This window comes from Onychomys torridus, chromosome 1 (assembly GCF_903995425.1).
Source record: "Onychomys torridus chromosome 1, mOncTor1.1, whole genome shotgun sequence".
Lineage (NCBI taxonomy): Eukaryota > Metazoa > Chordata > Mammalia > Rodentia > Cricetidae > Onychomys > Onychomys torridus.
In genome coordinates, this window is record NC_050443.1 from 124,981,445 (window position 1) to 125,002,826 (window position 21,382).

General features: G+C 44.3%; 1 protein-coding gene across 1 annotated transcript in view; it reads right to left on the reverse strand.

The window, feature by feature from the left end:
* Pacs1 (phosphofurin acidic cluster sorting protein 1) overlaps positions 1 to 21,382 on the reverse strand; it is a 138,048-nt gene that overhangs the window by 11,938 nt on the left and 104,728 nt on the right. The window contains exons 3-11 of the mRNA XM_036201791.1: positions 19,626 to 19,715; positions 18,689 to 18,814; positions 13,400 to 13,544; positions 12,816 to 12,907; positions 12,655 to 12,735; positions 10,508 to 10,567; positions 9,350 to 9,510; positions 8,927 to 9,020; positions 3,802 to 3,882 (exon numbers count right to left, since the gene is read on the reverse strand). Of these exons, the coding sequence (XP_036057684.1) occupies positions 3,802 to 3,882; positions 8,927 to 9,020; positions 9,350 to 9,510; positions 10,508 to 10,567; positions 12,655 to 12,735; positions 12,816 to 12,907; positions 13,400 to 13,544; positions 18,689 to 18,814; positions 19,626 to 19,715 (930 nt within the window). The remainder of the gene's footprint in view (positions 1 to 3,801; positions 3,883 to 8,926; positions 9,021 to 9,349; positions 9,511 to 10,507; positions 10,568 to 12,654; positions 12,736 to 12,815; positions 12,908 to 13,399; positions 13,545 to 18,688; positions 18,815 to 19,625; positions 19,716 to 21,382) is intronic.

Here is a 21,382-nt window from a genome sequence, read left to right on the forward strand (position 1 = left end):
GATACCTCTTACTTGATGACTGTGCAGAAGACTCTCCTTAGAGCCCTACTAGAATCAATTTCCACTTCGAGGATCACCTTTTTCTGGAAGCATGTGAGTGGGAGCACACGGTTCTAAAATTCTTACCACTTCCTAAGAAGAAATGTTTAACTATTGCTCCCATCGTTCTGGACACCGTGCTCCTATCTACCTTTGCCTCCAGGCCTATGAACGGTGTCAGCACAAGCAGGACTCACTGATGGCCGTGTATCTGTAGGTTGGTGGAGGGACTTGTATCCCTTTCGATTTTCATTAGGGCAGGGCCTGTGGTTCCAGGTTCTTGTATACATTTCTCACCCTAGATCAAAGAGCCTTAAATCGCCACTTCCTTCTCATCTGCAATGCTGCTCCTGTCCACCCCACCTTCCTTGGCTCTTTCAGATCCATCTCTTCCTCCCATCCTCTGGGTTCAGAACTTTGCCTTCCCTCCTTCAGCTGTCCTGCCTGGACATGACTGCACCAACAGCTCCGCCCTGCTTAGGTGAGCTTTTGAATCCTTCCCAGAGCCCTGGTAAGTCAACCCCCAGCCCCTTACCTCCAGAAGTACTGCTCTCCAAATATGTCAGAACCTGCTCATCATCTTGCATTTGCCTACCTACCCTTAATTTTTTTTTTCATTCTTTGTGGGTTTCACATCATGCATCCTGATCCCATGATCCCATCCACCTACCTCTCCCTTAATATCCATCTTCCCCACTTGTAACCTCTTCCCAAAACAAAACAAAATTCAAAAGCAACAAACATAAAACAAAGCCAGAAGCAACCAAACTAACACTCCTTTCTTTTTCTTTTTTCTTTTTTAAATTTTCAAGACAGGGTTTCTCTGTGTAGCTTTGGTGCCTGTCCTGGAACTCCCTCTGTAGACCAGGCTGGCCTCGAACTCACAGAGATTGGCTTGGCTCTGCCTCCTGAGTGCTTGGATCAACAGCGTGCACTGCCACCGCCCAGCGCCCTTCCATTTTTTAAGCATTCATTCCTTGAGGAATAACTTTATAAAGTACTCAATCTAAAATAAAACTTGATTTAAGAATAAAAAAATTATCCAAGCCGGGCAGTGGTGGCACATGCCTTTAATTCCAGCACTTGGGAGGCAGATCCACTCGGATCTCTGTGACTTCGAGGCCAGCCTGGGCTACCGAGTGAGTTCCAGGAAAGGCACAAAGCTACACAGAGAAACCCTGCCTCAAGGAAAAAAAAAAATTAAATAAATAAATAAAAAATTAGTCGGGTGGTGGTGATGCATGCCTTTAATCCCAGCACTTGGGAGGCAGAGGCAGGCAGTTCTCAGCAGTTTGAGGCCAGCCTGGTCTTCAAAGCAAGTTCCAGGACAGCCAGGAATGCTAACATGGAGAAACCCTGTCTCGATAATCCAAAAAAAAAAAAATAAATAAAAATAAATAAAAATAAAAATAAAAAATAAAAAAGGAATAAAAAATTGAGATAAAGTCATCTGTCTTCTAGTCTGGCTCTGAACTCTTTGATCCTCCTGCCTCTAACTCTTGCATGCTGGAATAACAGCCACGTACCACTACACCCAGTTTTATGTAGTTCCAGGGCTTTATGCATGCTAGGCATGCACTCTATCAAAATGAGTTATATTCCTAGCTACAAACTAGAATTTGTATGTGCTGGGGATGGAATTTAAGAGTTCAAACATACTAGAGAAGACATCCATTCCAAGCCTGAACTGAATTTTAATGTAAATAGAGCCTCAGGGACCATTAGTTATATCAAGACAGAACACTCTAGCACATCTGAGCACTTACCTCTTTTCAATCCCACAGTTATCAAATATCCTGACTTCCACATGGATAAGGAAATCCTATGGCATGCATGCTTTGGGTATCTGCCTACTTAACAATGAGTTAAGATTAAATTTGAGATTTGGTCAGTCACTGAAGAGTCTGAATCAGGAAATTACATGATTGAAATTTTATTTTGGAAAGATCACACAGTATTGGCTGTGTGTAGTATGGCAAGCAAGAGCAAGGAGGTAGGGGTTTATTTCAATTATTAGTGAATGAAGAAGTAATGGTACAACAGGTTTTTTTTGTTTTTTTTTTAATTTTTAATTTTTCGAGACAGAGTTTCTCTATGTAACAGTCTTAGCTTGTCCTGGAACCTCCATTTGTAGACCAGGCTAGCCTCGAACTCACAGAGATCCACCTGCCTCTGCCTCCCAAGTGCTGGGATTAAAGGTGTGCGCCACCACCGCCTGGCTTGCTTTATCATTTTTTAAAATTAATTAATTTATTTCTTTTTCTATTATCAGCTTGATACAGTATAAATTCTTATCTTAATAGTGAAATGTTTCATTGAGGCTTGCTCAGTAATTGAGTAAAACTAAAACTTATTATAAGCCACAGTCATCTTAGGGTCCCCCCTGCTATAAAGCCTCCCTGGTTCTGTGGGTTACAGTCTGATTGTTCTTTACTTTATATCTAGAATCCACTTATGAGTGAGTACGTACCATGTTTGTCCTTCTGGGCTTGGGTTACCTCATTCAGGATGATTTTTTCTAGTTCCATCCATTTGCCTGCAAATTTCATGCTGTCGTTGTTTTTCTCTCTATCATTTTATAAATTTATCGCTTTATCATTTTCAGCATGAGCAATGTAGTGGTTATTTACTAAAGGAAACATAAGCCTAAATACTTTTGGACTCAATTCAAGACACTAGAAGGTCTTTCCAAGTGGCTCATGTCTCAGATGTCATTTTGTAAAGCTCTCTCTCCTTGCCATCCAGTGTCTAGCTCCCTGTCTCATTGGGTACATTTCCAGGTACCCCATTAATGAAGCCAACTCAGAGGAGGAACCTTGATGGCATCTTTGTATTCTCTGTGTTCAGCATTAGCAGGTGCACAGTAAACAGTTAAAAGGCTTATGTGGCCAGGCGGTGGTGGTGCAGGCCTTTAATCCCAGCACTCAGGAGGCAGAGGCAGGCAGGCAGATCTCTGTGAGTTCGAGGCCAGCCTCATCTACAGAGCTAGTCCAGGACAGGCTCCAAAGCTACAGAGAAACCCTGTCTTGAAAAACAAACAAACAACAAAACAAAAGGCTTATGTGATGGTGTCCAACTGATTCAATTCTACTTCATGGGGCTTTGACCTGCACTCCTAGGCAATTCCAGTATCTCCTGGAAGGAGAAGCTGACCAATGACCCTCAGAGACTTAACATCATGAGCTTCCTGAACACTGAGAAGGCAACAGAGATGGAGAAAGGGACAGCTTCCCAGGACAAGAAATTGGATATTGTCTTTCAGAAGGAAATGAGGGTGACAGTGAGAAATATAAACTAGCATTTGATCAGTTCTACTTAGGGCGGAATGCACACATTTCTGGATTACTTATCTGGGGGAGGACCTGGTCTCAAGGGTAGGTTCCATTCCATGGGTAAAGATTTCAGGGGAAAGAAATAGAACATTCCCAAGCCTACAGATTAAGGCAAAATTTCCAAAATGGTCCTCAATATCTTTCTAAAATGAATTAATCTGTTCCCTGCCCCCTTCCTGTGTGTGTGTGTGTGTGTGTGTGTGTGTGTGTGTGTGTGTGTGTGTATCTACCTATTTTAAAACAGTACTTAATTATGCTGCCTTGGGCTGGCCTAGAACACACTATGTAGACCACAGTGTTTTGTGTTTAAACTCACAAAATCCAGCTGCCTCTGCCTGTGCCTCTTGATTAAAGGTGTGCACACTACGCCTGGCTCCCCTGTATTTTAGGGCGATGACCTGGTCAAAGCAGGAGACTGCAGCTTACTTACTAGAGTGTCTGCCTCAGTCAAGCTGTCATCTTGGTTTTTAATCCAAGTAGATTTGACTTTTTCTAGAGCAGCCAATTCCATCTGAAAAAAAAAAAGGTAATAATAATTAATTATCCCTAATCCAAGTGATTAGCACTCTAACTTATTTTACTAGGTTCCCCAAGAAGCTTAGCATACTTTCACTTCATCCTCAACCTCATCTAGCCTTTAGGGCTTTCATCTTTTGAGAAGGGATGGCATGTTTTTTTGTTTTTGTTTTTGCTTGTGAAAATTACACCTCAGAAGGGTCGGTTTCTTTCAGGGAACCATTAAGTATGGATTGGAGACGGCTCACTGAGTATTTGCTGCTCTTGCAGAGAACCTGAGTTTAACCTAGCAACCATATCAGGCAGTTCACAACTGCCTGTGACTGCCGTTTAAGGGAATCCAATTCCTCTTCCAGCCTTCTCGGCACTCACGCTCAAATGCATATTCTCACATGCACACATAGTTAAAAATAAGTATTTTAAAAATCATTAAGTAAATGATACACAGGGTATAGAACCAGAAACTCTATTCTTTTTATTCCCCCTCCCGAGACAGTTCCTCTGTGTAGCCCTGGCTGTTCTGGCTGTTGCTCTGTAGACTAAGCTGGCTTCAAAACTCAGAGATCTAACTGCCTCTGCCTCCTGAGGGCTGGGATAAAAGGTGTGTGCATGGCTCAGAGCCAGAAATTCTGACTCCCAGTTATGTAGGGCAAAGGGGCTTAATTTTAGGTGGTTTTCTGTTGAATCTGTAAAATTCTAACTTTTTTGGTGTTTTTTTTTTGAGACAGGGTTTCTCTGAGAAACAGTCCTGGCTGTCCTGGAACTCACTATGTAGACCAGGCTGGCCTTGAAATCAGAGAGATCCGCCTGCCTCTGCCTCCCGAGTGCTGGGGTTTAAAGTGTACGCTACCACTGCCTGGCAAATTCTAACGTTTTTTGCTTCGAAGGGACACATAGCACTGTCTGCTTGTCAGAGAAGGAGAATCTCACAGTTCTGGACTTTCATTTTGAGACTAAAGACCTCAATGGTAGTTAAATGCTTTGCTTGGTAGAAGCATCCAGAAAACCTTCTAACAGTATATTATGCAAAAGAGGTCCCATGTGAAGCTATCAGGTGTGAATTAATTCTCTACTGTCTTATTAGCATTTCTCATAAATGAGAAGTTTATTAAGCAGATGCAGGTACACAAGTAAGATTATTCATACTGCTAATAATCTGGCCACACAAGCATCAAAGCCACAGTTATAGGTAACAGGATACAGGTGTCAGCGAGATACTAGCCTCAGAATTTTTCTTCTAAGGAACCAAAGGAGGAAGAAAACATTCAGGATATCCCACTTAATTTCAACTACTCAAAGTCCTTTCTCTGTGTAAAATATATACAACCGGAAATGACAGGATAATTAAGTTCAGGATGATGCTGAGTAATCAACAAGGACTACAAAAGCAGCCTCGCTATGCTACACTTGAAGTCAGGGTTTCTTCACCAGGGCTGCATCATCTGTGTACTGTAGGGTGGTTAGCAGCATTCTTGGCCTTGACTCTCTGGATGCTAGTAGTAGCCCTTCTTGTTGGGTTAAAAGTTCTCCAATCAATGACAAATGTCTTCTGAGAGGCAACCTTCTCTAGTGGAGTACTGCTGCTCAAAACCATTTGCAAGACAAATCTGACATACATGAGCTAGGCAATGACCTCAGGGCCTAAAATGGAACCACAGCCTGTGTAATGATTCATAGAAACACAGAACAGGTTGCCTCCAGACTGCACAGATAGTCTATTTACACAGTGTTGTTGATGTCTAGAATCTCAGAGAAGTCTGGCTTGGTTGGACCTAAGGCAGAAGCTCACCCAGGGAGCGTAGCATACATTTCCAACGGGTGGTTTTAAGGTGACCCAAGTTGTCACACCCTGAAACAGCTACAGTGTTGTTTTCACGGCAGTGGGGCAGCATTGGGGAGATCTGTTTCCCCACCTCGAGAGAAGTTGTATTAAGGCATGTGAAAAGAAACACAAACAAAATTCCTGACTCTTGAATCTTCTGTTCCTGCTCAAAAAATATCTGAAGGACTGGGCTGGGGGAGTAGCTCAATGGCCTTAGCACGTGCATATATGTTAAGTGAAGTACTTGTCTCTAACTCCATTACTGACAGTGTGATGTCCACAGGAAGCAGTTTGGGCTGACTGTATCTTGGGCAGATGTCCTGAAGCACTCAGTATCAGGCGTTACTCTTACCAGCATAGAAAATCAAATGTTGCTACTGTGTGTTTGAGTCTTGAGAAAATCCAACAACTGCCATAATTTATGTCAGCAGCAATCCTTTCTGGTTCTAGTAACAAACCGAATTCTCTAAATATGTGGTGCTTACAAGTATAAGATTAAAAAAAATTCACAAGTCTGAAGAATTGGCTGGGGGGCTAGGGTACTTCCTGCTCTTGCAGAGGACCCAGGTTCAGTTCCTGATGCTCACAATGTGGCTCACAACAGTCACAACTCTAGTTCTAGGGGATCTTACACCCTCTTCTAACCTCTGTGGGCACCAAGCACACATGTGTTGCACATACATACACACAGACCAAACACTCATACACAAAATAAAATAAAATAAAGGAAAGAAAAATCCATTAATGAGGCTAATGAGATAGCTCACTGATAGCTTTCTTAGCATACACAAAGTCCTGGTTCTATCCCCTGTACCACAAAAAGAAAAATGAAAAATTTAAAAAGGTGGGCATGGTAGCACACACCTTTAATCCCAGCACTCAGGAGGCAAAGGCAGAAGATCTCTGTGAGTCCTAGGTCAGTCAGCCTGGTCTACAGAGTGGGTTCTAAGACACACAGAGCTACATAGTGAGACTCTGTCTTGGAAAACAAAAACAAAACAAAGCCCTCTAAAAACCCCTAACAGTGCTTTGCAATAGGGATAAGATGCTATCAAGGTAAGATAAGAGGCACAGAGAGACCCTAGATCCACCAATCACACCTTTTCCTAATCACCCAAAGTACCCCATCTTAAGAGCATGAGCACAGCCTTGTTCTACCATCTCAAAGTGCTTTCATACTAAAGGATTCCACAGCTCTACACCCACCACACCAAGACATATGGGCTCTTCAAAATAGAAACTCAGCAGGGGAACAAAGCAAGCCTGATCTATGGCCAAGAGAATCAGAATTTGAAGGACTTGTGTATAAGACATTCATAGTCTATCAATTTTGGGACTCCAAAAGTGAAATGTGCTAAGGAATTGTACTTCCTGTAGGTCAGCACACACCCCGCTGAAGACTGACCCACAGGATCTCACAGCATTCCCACACAACCTTTAGAGCATGTGCTTTCCATGAAGGCTTTGCAGATGAGGGAACAGCCTTGAGAAGAAGCAAGTCCGTGGGAAGATGGAGTCAAGATTCACCCTGGAAAACCCACCTTTCACAGTTGAGGACTTTTTTTCCTTGTTTGTTTGAGCTAGGGTCTTGCTATGTAGACCAGGCTGGCCTCGAACTCACAGAGATTAGCCTGCCTCTGTCTCCAGAGTGTTGGGATTAAAGGCGTGCACTACCATGCCAGGCTTGTTTGTTTTTGTCAAATCAAAGGCCCATTAAACTAATTACAAAGCCTACTTCTGTCAAAGCTGAAACACTTCTCTCCTTCATATGAAACAGATCCTCTTGCTGATTTAGTAGTCATGAGCATGTACTGAACATTTAGTGGATGTCATAATCTCCGCTTAGTGTTTCATGGCCATTGGCTTGGCTAACACTTTACTTATACTTTGTGACAGCAGCACATTGCTCATCATTCGCAGAACACTGTACAGTGGCCCGCCCTTATGCAGGCCCTGGGTGTCTTCCCACAGAGTTACTTTAAGTGACTCTAGTGGTCAAACACTTATCCACATGATGAACTACATCAGCATTTGGCAAGAGGCCTTCTGTAGGATCATCTGGTAGCTCCTTGGGGGCAAAGGCTGTTGAGTCATACCCCAATGCTGCAGCACACTAAATGCTGCCTCCTTGGCTCCAGATCACCATGAACAATTGTAAAAGGTGCTGGGATGTGGATTTGCAAGTAGCAGGCTGAAGCTTCTCCATAGGGTAATTTTTCCCCCTTTGGAGCTGAGGATCGAACCCTGGGCCTTGCGCTTGCTAGGCAAGTGCTCTACCACTGAGCTAAATCCCCAACCCCAGGTAATTTTTAATATGGGCCATGGTTTTCCTTCTTTTCCTTCCTTACTACAGTTCTTGGTGGGGTTGGTTGCCAGCTTCTCTTAATAATGGAGGTAAGTTGGGAGACAGCCCCACCTAGTGGCAGGAGGGAGAAGAGGGCACACAAAGGACAGGAGCCTGGCCAGCTAGAGACCGTTTTTCAGCAGATGGAGTGCCTGGCACCTTCAGCTCTTCTCCTCAAAGCTAAGAGTCACTGCAAGGTAAGATGTGTACTCTCCCCTGTGAACAAATGACCGTGCCTCATTTGATGCCAAGGCAGCAAGAACTGGAAAACGTCAGCTTCTCTCATCAGCAGAGAAACACGGCCTTAACAGACCGCCATAGCTCTGTTCCAAAACTGTGTGTGGTGACTGCTTGCCTTTAGTTGTGGACAAAGGTACGAACAGCTTCTCCAGGTCTGAGGAAGGCTTGGCATCCACAGACTCCTACCTATGACCAGCTGCTGGGAACCACAAAAGACAACTCTCCTGCTCAGCAGGCAAATAGAAACCTGCTCAGTCAACTGTGCATTCTTCCAAAGTACTGTTCTCCCCTGAGTTCTCCATCCAGCGCGAAGCCTCCTGACTGCTTCCTGGACAGATTACCTCTGTCCTTTTATATCTGTTCTATTTGTAGCCTGAAGGCAGAATCACTACCCCGTGGCCAAATGCTATGCATTCTTTCCTATACTCTCAGCTACCTCACAGAGGGGAGGGTTCTGAGGCAGGGAGAACAGCAGAGCAGAATGAAAGAAGACTTTACTCTCGGATTGCTAGGCTCCCAGCCAGGGCTCAGAGGAGCAAGGCTGGAGCCACACTCAGAGAAGCAGAGGGCCCAGAGTGAGAAGCCAATAGGGCAGGTCCCTCTCCCACCCCTTTTCACCATCGGTCTGCTCACAGGGCTGGTGGTGTCTTTTCCGAGGCTGCCCTTGCTGTTGAGGCTGCCAATCTCCGTCTGTGAGCTGGACTGCGACATCCCCTCAAAGAAGGGCCTGCAGCAAAGAAGCACAGCTGGAGTCAGGCGACTGCAGCTCAGAAAAGCAGTTCACAAGGCCTGACCGGAGCCAGTGCTCAAGGCAGATCAACAGCTTAGGCTCTGAGGACATTGGTTAGGTAGGATACTATGGAGTTGGTCAAGGGATTTCCAGAGACTCCTGTCAGGACTTTTGTCAAGTTAGAATCTCCACCAGGAGATTGAGAAGCTTGGAGACAATGAAAAGCCATGATTCCCTGAATGAAGTATGAGAGAGGATGCAAGGGACATCATGATGGAGGGAAAAGGGAGCCTCGGAGGCAGCCCAGGAGGAGCTCCGGGCCTCACTTGAGCTTGGGCTTTGGGGTGCTGAGGATGCTCTCTGTCTCCTCCATTTCCGGGCCACTGTCGCTGGGGTTGTACATCTCTAGACTGTCGTAGAGTTCATCCAGGTCCTCTTCCACTTCCCGAATCTGCTCCCGTGACACATGTTCTAGCCCAAAGCCTACCTGCAAGCAAAATAAAGATCTATGAATCTGGGGCTCTTTTTATTAACATCTGTGGTTAGATGAACAACTCCTGTCTCCTAGGCCCCCTGTCAACTGGCACTCTTAGTATTCCTTCTAGAGGGGACATGCCAGAGTCATGGTAGAGTAACCTTTGTTGTGTCCTTTCTTTCTTTCCTGTTTTTTCCCCCCTGGTTTTTTGAGACAGGGTTTCTCTGTGTAGCCCTGGCTGTCCTGGAACTCACTCTGTAGACCAGGCTGGCCTCAAATTCAGAGAAGTATCTGCCTCTGCCTCCCTTCCAAGTGCTAGGATTAAAGGCGTTGGTCACACTACCTACTGCCTGGCTCTTTGTGTCCTTTTTATGGTCTGACTCTTTTCCCTCTCAATTACTATCAATGTCCATACCAGGGCTAGCACCAGAAGGAAGAGATGTGCTGATGTGCCTATCAGGGAATCACACAAGAAAACCCAGGCTAGTCCATCTTCTGCTCTGCCCTTCAAATTCAGGTACAAGCTGCCTTTCTTTGCAGCCCACAGTGGGACAAAGACTCTTTCTCAACATTTTCTATCTTTATTAATTTTTAGTTTACCTAGAAGCCGGTGTGAATGAAGCCAGGACCTCCAGGGCCTAAGGGATTTCTATCAAGAGCTGATCAATGAGGACATATCACACTCAGGCTGTTGCTCACTGTAGTTCCTCTTGGGATACAAGAGAAAATTAAACAACAGCTAGATTTGTCATGACTGCCCTATGCCAGGGAACTGAGTATTAACTAATGATTGGCCATGACTGTGCTAAGTGTTTCTAAATACATAAGATTGCACTCTTCATGGGAAGCCTTTATTTTCTCTTCCATAAGTGGAATGCTCTTCTCCAGCTGCCTTCTCTTCTGGGGCTCTGGTACATAAGCAAGTGGGTAGGAATCATGACTCCATAACCCTGATGCCTAACCAGGACCTAGGTATGAAACTGGAAGTAAGGGGGGGGAGGGGTCGTACCTCATCAGAGACTTTGAATCGTTTCAGGAGGGCCACAAACTTCTGTTTGATGTTAGGTTGCTGTGGGGACAAAATATACAAATTATTCTAAGTAACATCAATTGTGGTCAATTAAAGAGTCTGTCAGAAGCTTATCCTCACAAGGAACAGGAGAAGAAAAACAGCTGACAGATACAGTAGCTGCGTTTGCACTGAAAACCTAGAAGGACAGGCAAATGCTGATGTAGTTCCCAGGGCCCTGGGCAGCTCAATTGGGATCTCATGTCCCCAAGGCTTCCACTGTACCCCAGTGATTTCTAGAGATGCAGTTCTGGCCCATCTTCTGCTCTGTCCAGCAGATTCAGGTACCAGCTGGCGAGAGTCCTGCACCCCCATGCTCCACGCTCAGCATTTCAGAATGGCATTTATATCCTCTTCTTGTACAACCATCTTAGGTAGCAGCATCACCAACCCACCTGATTACCAAGCCTAATCCTGGAGTCTTTCCACCTTTGTCCCTCAACCTGCAATGGACACTGCCAGACAAGGCCACTTTTTCCCTTTGTGTCACGACTGTCCCTATGCAAAACTCTGCCTTATGGCATCTACTCACCCTGCTGTGTCTATATTTCCAGACACTAGAATTCACTGATGGCCCAGCCTAGGCTCCCTATCCCTGTCTCTTGTTCTACTTTAGGCACCAGGCTTAGTTTGTGGTCACACATACTTCTGGCCTGAACAGCCAGACCCTCATGTGAGAATGGAAACAACTGACTTGCACTTAAGAATGAGAGCAGTGGGAAAGCATGACCAGCAAGAAAGAAACTCCAAGTTCATATCGGAAGAACAAGGTCATCACCGAGAACAAAGTACTCGTGGTGGGGAAAGAAGAGTGGACATGGACAGCAGGAAACACAAAATAAAGGACCGTCACCAATGTCCAGAAACACAACTGCAAAGTGCCTACAGCTTCCGATAATGCCTCTGGGAGACGGATATTACCACTGGTCTCTGGTTATACACTGGGCGATGCTATGGAAAGTCATGGGAAAGGGGACTTAGGAAGACCAGGAGGCATCCTCTGGGGAGAAAACAGGGCTTGATGATCGCAGAGCAGGAAAGATAAAGGTGCAGAAGAAGAAACAGGTACTGGGAGGGTCCTACAGCTCTTTTCCTTCTCAGAGTTTAAAGGAGGAAGGGTAGGATTCTGGGGACCTGTCCTCTCTACATTGCTGGAAAACCCGGGACAAGGGGAGGCGTAGTTCATGTGCCCCTGAGCCTCTGATGCAAAGGAGAAACCAGCCGCAGCCCTGAGGACTTTCTCTTGAGTCTCATGAACTCTGACTGCAGAGGGTGAGAGTGTTATTTCTTGGTAGGAGGCCAGGCTGGGGAAACACCTTAGAAATTAATTTGGCCTTAATTTCACCCCAAATGAGAAGAAAACCCCACTTTTGGGGTATGAGTCCCCAGACTGGCCCTGCACTTGAAAAAAACAGAATGAGATTTTTTTCTTCCTAGAAGCTCTTGGTACTTCTGACCCTTTTATTCCGTGGAGTACTGGGGCTCCCAGATCAGCCAGAGGTTGCTGAAGAGCTCAGGTTTTAGTTTCTCAGTCCAGGACTCCAATTTTAATATGGGCTTAAGAAATCTTAGTTATGAGGCATAATTCAAGCACTGTTGACTCCAAGGTATAGATCCAAGGTTAAGAACTGTATCTAATGTAATTAATTGAATCTTATCAAACCCAGAGTTTCTTCAGTTCTCAAGTACTAGTCCAAGACAGCAATATTCTTAGAGAGCTGGCTTCACTATGCAGTAGATAGTGCATCACTTGAAGCAATCATCTAGCGAGGGAAAGTCTAAGGCACTGTACTTCTTAAAGAAATATTTAGATTGTTTTAAGATCTAAAAAAAAAAAAAAAGGTTATAGCCTTCTTTCTATTCTGCACAATCTATAGCCTACAACATCCTGAGTACCACAGGGGTTCTTAACATGTTGATTCTTAGTGGGTGGTAGGAGGGGTTCTGGGGATGTATCAGAACATTGAAAGTGTGAGCCCAAGTAGACAGGTTCAAAAATCCCACAGGGTCCTAATGTACCACTCACTCCCCACCTACTTTAGACCAAGGACCTGAGCTGTGCCACGCCTGAGACCTGGGTGACTCACCCTAGTGATGGCTGAGGTGGCGGTCAGTTTCCTTCGGGTCTTCTTCACTTTCCGAAGATCCTCATCTTCATAGAACAGGTCCTGAGTGGGCAGGAAACAGAATGAGCTGGGAAATTCAAGGAACCTCTCACACACTGTATAGAACAGCCATAGGACGTTACCTGCCCATGCAATGGGTCATCACTGCCTTCCTGCTCTGAGGAGAAGCTTTCTTCCTCTTCTTCGGAGTAGTTGTCAATATCTGGGGAGCGATCTAGAACAAAATACCCTAATAAGAACCTTGACCTAGGTGACTTTCAAGGACAGGAATCAATTACACTGGGTTGAAGAGGGAAGGGCCACTTGGAGGGTCATGGTCACATATCACTTTCAAGGATCTCTAAGCTTCTCTTGCCTGGGCATATTTCATGTATGTTTTACTCAGCTTTCCCAGGATGGAGGTCAGTGCACTGGCTTCCTTGTCTTCTATAGTGTCTGCAGACACTGTATATATATTTTAAAAAATTATTTAAAAGTTAATTTATTTCATGCATATGAGTGTTTTGCATCACAAGCATATACATGCACCACATGTGTGCCTGATGCCCTTAGGTGTCAGAAAAGAGTGTCAGATCCCTGGAACTAGAATTATGGATGGTTGTGAGCCACCATGTGGATACTCAGAGTCAGACCCAGGTCCTCTGGAAAAGCAGCAAGTGCTCTAAACCACTGAGCTATCGCTCCAGGCCGACTGTTTACGTCTTACCAGACAGCTTAGATTTGATGCCTTCATGGTCAATGGGCTGGCTGGATAAAGAGTAGATTTTTATTTCTGCCACAGGCACAGAGACATCCTTCACGTTGCTGTGCAGGCCAAGCACCAAAGCACCCTCATTAGGGTGCTGCATCACCTGTGAGCAAAGCATATAGCACAAACACCTTATCCAGTGCCAGGGATGTCACCATCCTAAACCATGTGACATGCAAGCCAATGGCAATGGTATTCTGTTCATGTGTTTTCCTTCTCACTTCCAAATCTATGCCTACTGCCTTTCCTACTGTTTTCAAGGGCTTACTTTAAAAACTATCTCCAGAGGCTAGAGATGGTTCAGAGACTGAGTGTCTGTAGCTCTTATAGAGGACCCAAGTTCTGTTCCTAGCATTCATGTTGGGTAGCTTACAACTACCTGTAAATCTAGTTCCAGGTGATCAAACACTCTCCTCTGGCTTCCTTAGATACCTGCACTCAAGTGCACATACTGTAACCCCCCCCATATACATAATTTAAAAATAATGAATCTTAAAAAGAAAAAAAAAAATCTCCCAGTTGCTTCTATTTAAGCCATTAGTTCTACTGAAACTGGCAATTTAAAACAACAACAACAACAACAACAACCACACAGCTATCTACCTCAGGAAGTGCCAGCTGCTAATCAGGACCATATGTTTAAAGACAACAATTGAGGCCTGAAGTTGAAAATGATTGATAACCTATAGAGTTCCATGTTAAATTAAGTCCTTTGCATGGATACTAGCTTTTGAGTCTGGGTAAGGCCAGGCCTAAATGCATGACTGGCCAGCTGTCTGGCAAAGAGAATAAAAGAGTCAGAAAACAGGAAAATGGCCGGGCTTGACCCAGATGGAAGAGTGGGATGATGCTGTTAATTCCTCCCCACAGTCCCTTATCCTTATACAAAACCTCAAAAGGACAAGAAATTGGGTTGGGAGGGGGGATTTAGCTCAGTGGTAGAGTGCTTGCCTAGCAAGCACAAGGCCCTGGGTTCCCTGGGTTCAGTCCTCAGCTGGGGGGAGGGGATTGGGTTGGGACAAGACACATACACACCACCAGGACCATAACATTTTCCTATTTCACTTATTATTATTTTTTTGAGACAAGTTCTCTCTACCTATCCCCGGCTGTCCAGGAACTCATTATGTACAGACCAAGCTGCTCTCTGACTCACAGAGATCTGCCTGCCTCTGTCTCTTGAGTGCTGGGATTAAAGGTAAGCACCACCACACCCATTGTATTTCACTTATTAAGGTACAGAAATAATTTAAAAAGCTGTCTTATGGCCTCTTTTTTTCTTTCTCTTTGGCTGGCACACAGGAGTACTGTGCAAGTGAGCAGAAATATTGAGGAAAATGGGAGCCTCATTTCTTGCTGTTGGAGAAAAGAATTTGAAAGGATGAAAGGAGGAAATGCAAGATCAGGCCCTATGCTGTTGGGTTGGCACTGAAGTAACCACTGTGTGCTCTGGGCGGGATAGCTATGTAAAATGGTCATGGTGTCTGTGTGTAGTCGAGGGCATGTGTGCTCATGTACACACACTTCCTAGTTTCCTAGTCCTGCTGAAAGACAGTGGAAGTTATTCCTGTTAGGGACATGAGCTCATCTAGTACCCTCATCTGATTTTTTTTTTTAATCCCGAGACAGGGTCTCACTATGTAGTTCTGGCTGTCCTGGAACTCACTAGGTAGACCAGTCCTGCCTTGAACTCACAGAGATCCACTTGCCTCTCTTCTTTTGCCTCTTGAGTGCTGGATTAAAGGCATGTGTTACCACATCTCACCCAACACCTATCTGATTTTTAAAGTACTATCCTCCACTAGAACACCCCAGAAACCTCAGAAAATCAGCTCACTGGAGGACTGGGGCAGGGCAGGGACAAGATAAGCTTGAGCTATTTTGTACCAGAAAGTAAGAGGCCTATATAGAAGGAAGGGTCTTATCAAAAAGGACACAGAAGACAGCTTGGAAGGACTCTGACTGGCCAAACTGGAGCATAAAAAATTTAACCCCATCAAATAAAACAAGAATCCACAGTCCACAATAGATACAAATAAGAGGATCAGATGGTAAGTGGAGGAAGAAAGGAATGCTCTATTTATCAACTGACTAATACAGAAGGGATGGCTAGATTAGAAATTCATAGTTTGACAGGCACCAAAATAGTAACTAATTCAGCTCAAAATCATTAATAGGCAGGATAGGCAGGAATTAGGGAAATGTCTCAGTGGGTAAAATGTTTGCCATGTAAGTGTTAGAATATATGTTTGGATCCTTAGAACTCATGTAAAGACAGATGTAATAGTTTTTTGTTTGTTTTAATTTTTCGAGACAGGGTTTCTCTGTGTAGCTTTGTGCCTTTCCTGAAACTCACTCTGTAGCCCAGGCTGGCCTCGAACTCACAGAGATCCACCTGCCTCTGCCTCCCGAGTGCTGGGATTAAAGTTGTGTGCCACCACCACCCGGATGCAATAGTTTTACAGTAGCATGCTTCTGCAATCCTAGTGCCCCTAACAATGAGATAAAAGGTGGAGACAGGAACATCCCTGGAAGCCCATGGGCCAGTTAGCCTGGAATACATGGAGACAAATAACCAAAAGACCCTGTTTCAAACAAGCTAGAAAGCAAGGACCAACACCTAAGGTTGTCATCTGATCTCCACATGCATGCCATGGCATGTTTACACCCATACATACCCACTCTCTCACACACACATAAAAAAACCATTAATACATTAATCAGTGAAAGATATAATTATATGGTCTCAAATACTTCTACATAAAATATTTTTCACTAATAAGGACAAAATACTATTTTGTTGTTGTTGTCATTTTGTTTTTTTGAGACAAGTTTCTCTGTATAGCCCTGGCCATCCTGGAACTCACTCTGTAGACCAGGCTGGCCTCGAACTCATAGATCCTCTTGCTTCTGCCTCCCAAGTGTTGGGATCAAAGGTGTGCGACATCACCACCCAGTATGACAAAATACGTATTCATGAACTTGATAGTAGAAAATCCTGACAGAGATCATCCATTTTTATTTTTTCATTTGTTTTGTTTTGTTTTTTGAGATAGGGTTTCTCTGTGTAGCTCTGGCTGTCCTGGAACTCTCTCTGTAGACCAGGCTGGCCTCAAACTCAGAGATCCACTTGTCTCTGCCTCCCAAGTGCTGGGATTAAAAGCATGTGTGACACCACCCTTCACCACACAAATTAACATGTACAACTGGACAACCCACACTGTGTTGGGAAAGAAAGTGCTTCTTTGGTGGTTATTTTGCCAAAAATGTAGAAACTGAACCTAATTTAGAGACAAGGACAGATAAAAACCAGACTGAGGAGCACTTGATAAAATAACTGGCAGGTACTCTCAAGAACCCACATAAAAGCCTGGAGGTGGAGATGTACACCTTTTAATCCCAGCACTCAGGAGGACAGCCAGGGCTGCTACACAGAGAAACCCTGTCAAAACAAACAAACAAACAAACAACCCACATCACAGTCATAAAAGGCAAGGAAGATATGAAGACCACCACAGACTGATGGAGACCAGAGAGATATAATAAAGAAATGTAATCATCCAACTCCTAGATCTGGTCATGGGTCTTGGGAAGTTCACTGAGACATTCTGCACCATGAGGTTGGGGACTGTGGCTTTAGACAGAACCTTATATTAGTGTCAACACCTGACTGTGGTGGGGGCATGAGGCTTAGGTAGGACAGTATCCTCATACTTAGGAAATTAACATAGTATAGTATTAATGTGCAATGGTGTAATGGGGCTTCCTGCCTGCAACTGTCAAATTGATCAGGAGAAAATGAAAACAAAAACAAACCAAAAAACCCAGCTGGTTGTGATGGCATATGCCTTTAACCCCAGAACTCGGGAGGCAGAGGCAGGAAAATCTCTGTGAGTTCAAGGTCAGCCATAGGGGTTGGGGATTTAGCTCAGTGATAGAGCGCTTGCCTAGCTAGGTTCAGTCCTCAGCTCTGGAGAAAAAAAAAAAAAAAAGGCAAACTTTATCAAGGCCAGCCTGGTCTATAAAGTCAGTTCTAGGACAGCCAAAGCTACATAGAGAAACTCTGTCTCAAAAAAACAAAAACCACAAACAAAAACAAATAAACCCCACAAAACAATAGTACAATACAGAGAGACTATATAGCCATAGTAATATGTTATCAAGTTAAGTATTTTGGTGAATCTGGCATATGGGAATTTTTTCCATTATTTTTACTAAAACTAACTTTAAAATATATACATACATATATATTAAAGTTAGAGCTGGTCCTAGTGATGCACCTTCAGTACCAGTTATGTGGGATGCTGGAGTAAGAGGATCACTTCAGTCTAGGAGTTTGGGCCTAGCTTGGGCAACATAGCAAGACCTATCTTAAAAGAAAAAGGGGGGTTGGGGATTTAGCTCAGCAGTAGAGCGCTTGCCTAGCAAGGCCCTGGGTTTGGTCCTCAGCTCTGGGGAAAAAAAAAAAAAGAAAAAAGAAAGGAAAAGGGAGCTAGAGCAACAGCTTGGTGGTTAAGAGCACATGTTCTTAACCAGACTTGGGTTTGATTCCCAGAACCCACATGGTGGTTCATAACCATTCATAATTCTTGTTCCAAGAGGCACATGATTCAGACATATATTTGAGCAAAATACTAATACACATAAAATAAGAAAAATAAATCTTTTTTTGGTTTTTCAAGACAAGGTTTTTCTGTGTAGCCTGGTTGTCCTGGAACTCGCTCTATAGACCAGAATGGCCTTGAACTCAGAGATCTGCTTGCCTCTGCCTCCTGAGTGCTGGGAGTAAAGGCATGCACCATCACCACCCATCTAAGATAAATAAATCTTAAAAATAAAATGAAGATAAAAAAGTTAAAAGAGCCGGGGGTGTGGTGTGTGTGTGTGTGTGTGTGTGTGTGTGTGTGTGGCGGCAGCGGCGCATGCCTTTAATCCAGCACTCGGGAGACAGAGGCAGGCGATCTCTGTGAGTTTGAGGTCAGCCTGGTCTACAGAGCGAGATCCAGGAAAGGCACAAAGCTACACAGAGAAACCCTGTCTCAAAAAACAAAACAAAACAAAACAAAGTTAAAAGCAAAAAACTTTTGTGTAAGAGAAAGTAATTGATAAAGCCAGTTATAGACTGAATTTCCAACAAAATAATTAATGTATAAAGAAAAAAGAAATACCTGCCTGCAGGCTGGGGAAATCATTTGCTGGGTGACAATAGATTTAAAGGCCTGAAGTCTAAGACTGTATTCTGCTCACCTCTGCCATGTTGATGAGTCCCACAGCCAAGGTTTTATAGCCCAAGATAGTCCGGTTCTTGTACCGCTTCCTCCTCTGCAACATGATCTGCAGTTTGTTGGCATCTCGCTTAAGGAAATGAGGGTACTGAAGAGGAAAACAGTCCAGACGGTTAATCAGCAACCAGGACCTTGGTGGTTCAGGTCCTGCTAGAGGACTGCGCTGCAGTTTCTCTTGCTTGTAAAAGTGATTGGTCAGAATAAGAAAAACAAAACAAAACAGAGGGGCTGGTTCTGCTGGGTACTGGCAGGGTCTACCTAGGCTTACAAACACCTCTTTCTCTGCCATCTGGCCAGGTGTTCTCTCCACATGGTTCAACACAGGGTCACAAGGCTTATGATGAGAGAGGTGCTCTAAGAGGGATGGAGAGAAGGATGGGTACAACCATGTGATAGAAGTGAGCTCTACTCTTACTAATTCAGATCAGTAAGGAGAGGGAAAGGCTAAGTGTGAGAGTGGAGGCTCCATGGGTAGCTGCTAATCGTATACGACCAGGTAAGGGGAGAGGGGCCTTAGCACTCTGCTCAGCAACATATCCAGTACACTCTACTTGAGCTGGCTCAGGGACTGCTCAGGCCTTCTAAGTTAGCCTAAGGTGACTTTTGTTTTTTCCTACTGAAGCTCTGGCTGTTTTTGGAGGAAAAAATGCCCAAATTTCAAGACTATTTGAGGACTAGACTGTTGTAGTATGTTAGAAAACTTAAGCCAGGCGGTGGTGGCGCACACCTTTAATCCCAGCACTCGGGAGGCAGAGGCAGGCAGATCTCTGTGAGTTCGAGGCCAGCCTGGGCTACCAAGTGAGTTCCAGGAAAGGCACAAAGTTACACAGGGAAACCCTGTCTCGAAAAACCAAACAAAACAAAAAGAAAGAAAACTTAAAAACTTAGAAAGTTCTGACCTGAAGGGAGAAGGTTAACTGGAGTTCTGTCTCCACCAGGCCACTTGCTGGAAGGATGATTTCATTGGAGCGAAGAATCCTTTTTGAACCCTGAAACCAAGAAAAACTTCTGTCAAAATGGTGTCATTACAAGATGAGACCAAAAGAACGCCTACTGTGCTGTGAACCGTCCGTCAGCCTCTATGAGGGCTCCCCCAGACCTCCTACCACTCTGGTTCTGCTAGGCTTATTTGGCAAATTATAGTTATTTTGTTTTATTATTTTTTTTTTAAGAATTATTTATTTATTATGTATACAGAAGAGGGCACAAGATCCCATTACAGATGGTTGTGAGCCACCATGTGCTTTCTGGGAATTGAACTCAGTATCTCTGGAAGAGCAGTCGGTGCTCTTAACCTCTGAGCCACCTCTTCAGCCCTAGTTATTTTATTTTTATTTATTGTTACTTTTTGTGGTGCTAAGTACTGAAATAATGGCTTTGCATGTGCCAGGCAAGGACCCTACCACTGATCTATGCTCTTAGCCCTTAAGACTGTTTTAAATCTAACTGTACCAGATGAACATATATAGAAACATAATTCAGCTAGGTAAGCTGACTAAACTTATGGCCTCCATCTTAAGTGGGGTAAGTAACATTGCCTAGGAACCATGTCATAATGTCTCAAGTACATTCTCTGTCATCTCTGTTCTTAGAGGATGTACCATACCTTCCCAATTCCCCTAACATCTGAACCCTAACATTTCTCTAATGCTGCTAACCTTGATTCTCTTCACTGAGGAAGCTGGAGCAGCTCCTACCTCATAAACCTGCCCCCAGGCCCCTGTCCTCACACACCCTCCCTTCCCTTCTGTCACAACCACCCATGTTCCCAAAGTGGAGGGAGCACCACACTCAGGGACTAACCTTCTTTCTCACCTACTTGAAGGCACTGCCTGAAGCCATCCTTCTCACAGAATCCACTTTACTACTGTCCTAGATCATCCTCATAAACAATTATGCTATCATTTCCAACAGAGCAAACAAACCCCTCCTGCTTACAGGTGCATCTTTTCACAGTGGACTTCTTTCCTTGAGTCCTCCATTCTCACTTCTCTTAATGCATTTCAGTGGCCCTCTGTCACCTTTGCTCCATCAAACTACCACTGGCAAGACGGGTAACTCTCTCCTGATGAGTCTGAGGGCCCAGGTCCCTTCTTCAGCTTTTAACAGGGCACCATCTGCTGTTTCCCAAAACATCACAGTCTTGGGATTCCCTGATGCTGGAGGTACTCTTGTTCTGCGTCCTTCCAGACTTCCTGGCAATGGAGGGCCTGAGGCATCTGTCCACAGCTGGGCTCTATTTATTATTTACTCTCTTTATTCCAGTTGTTTCAGTCGGCCTGTAGTTATTTTTCCCCAGCCCTCTTTCCAGAGCCTGGCACTCATGTCTCCACTGGTTCCCCAGTATCTCTTTCTAGATGTTTCACTGGCACCTCAAACATAACAAAACAAATAAATAAACAAACTGAATTTCAGGTTTCCCTGGAATCTGCTCTACCCGTCTTCCCCTTCCAACCAAACAGGAGATTCACTCTATCAACTTACTTAAGTCTCTCACCCAATCATCACCATTAGAGGGAGTGCCTACTATCTAGCACTCCTGATTCCCCACTTTCAGTCATGGAACAGCTCTCACAAGGAATAAGAGCTGGGGCGCTCTGCCTTTCCACTGTACTCCTCCTGGTTTCACTGACCCCCCCTTTTCCTCTCAATTCTC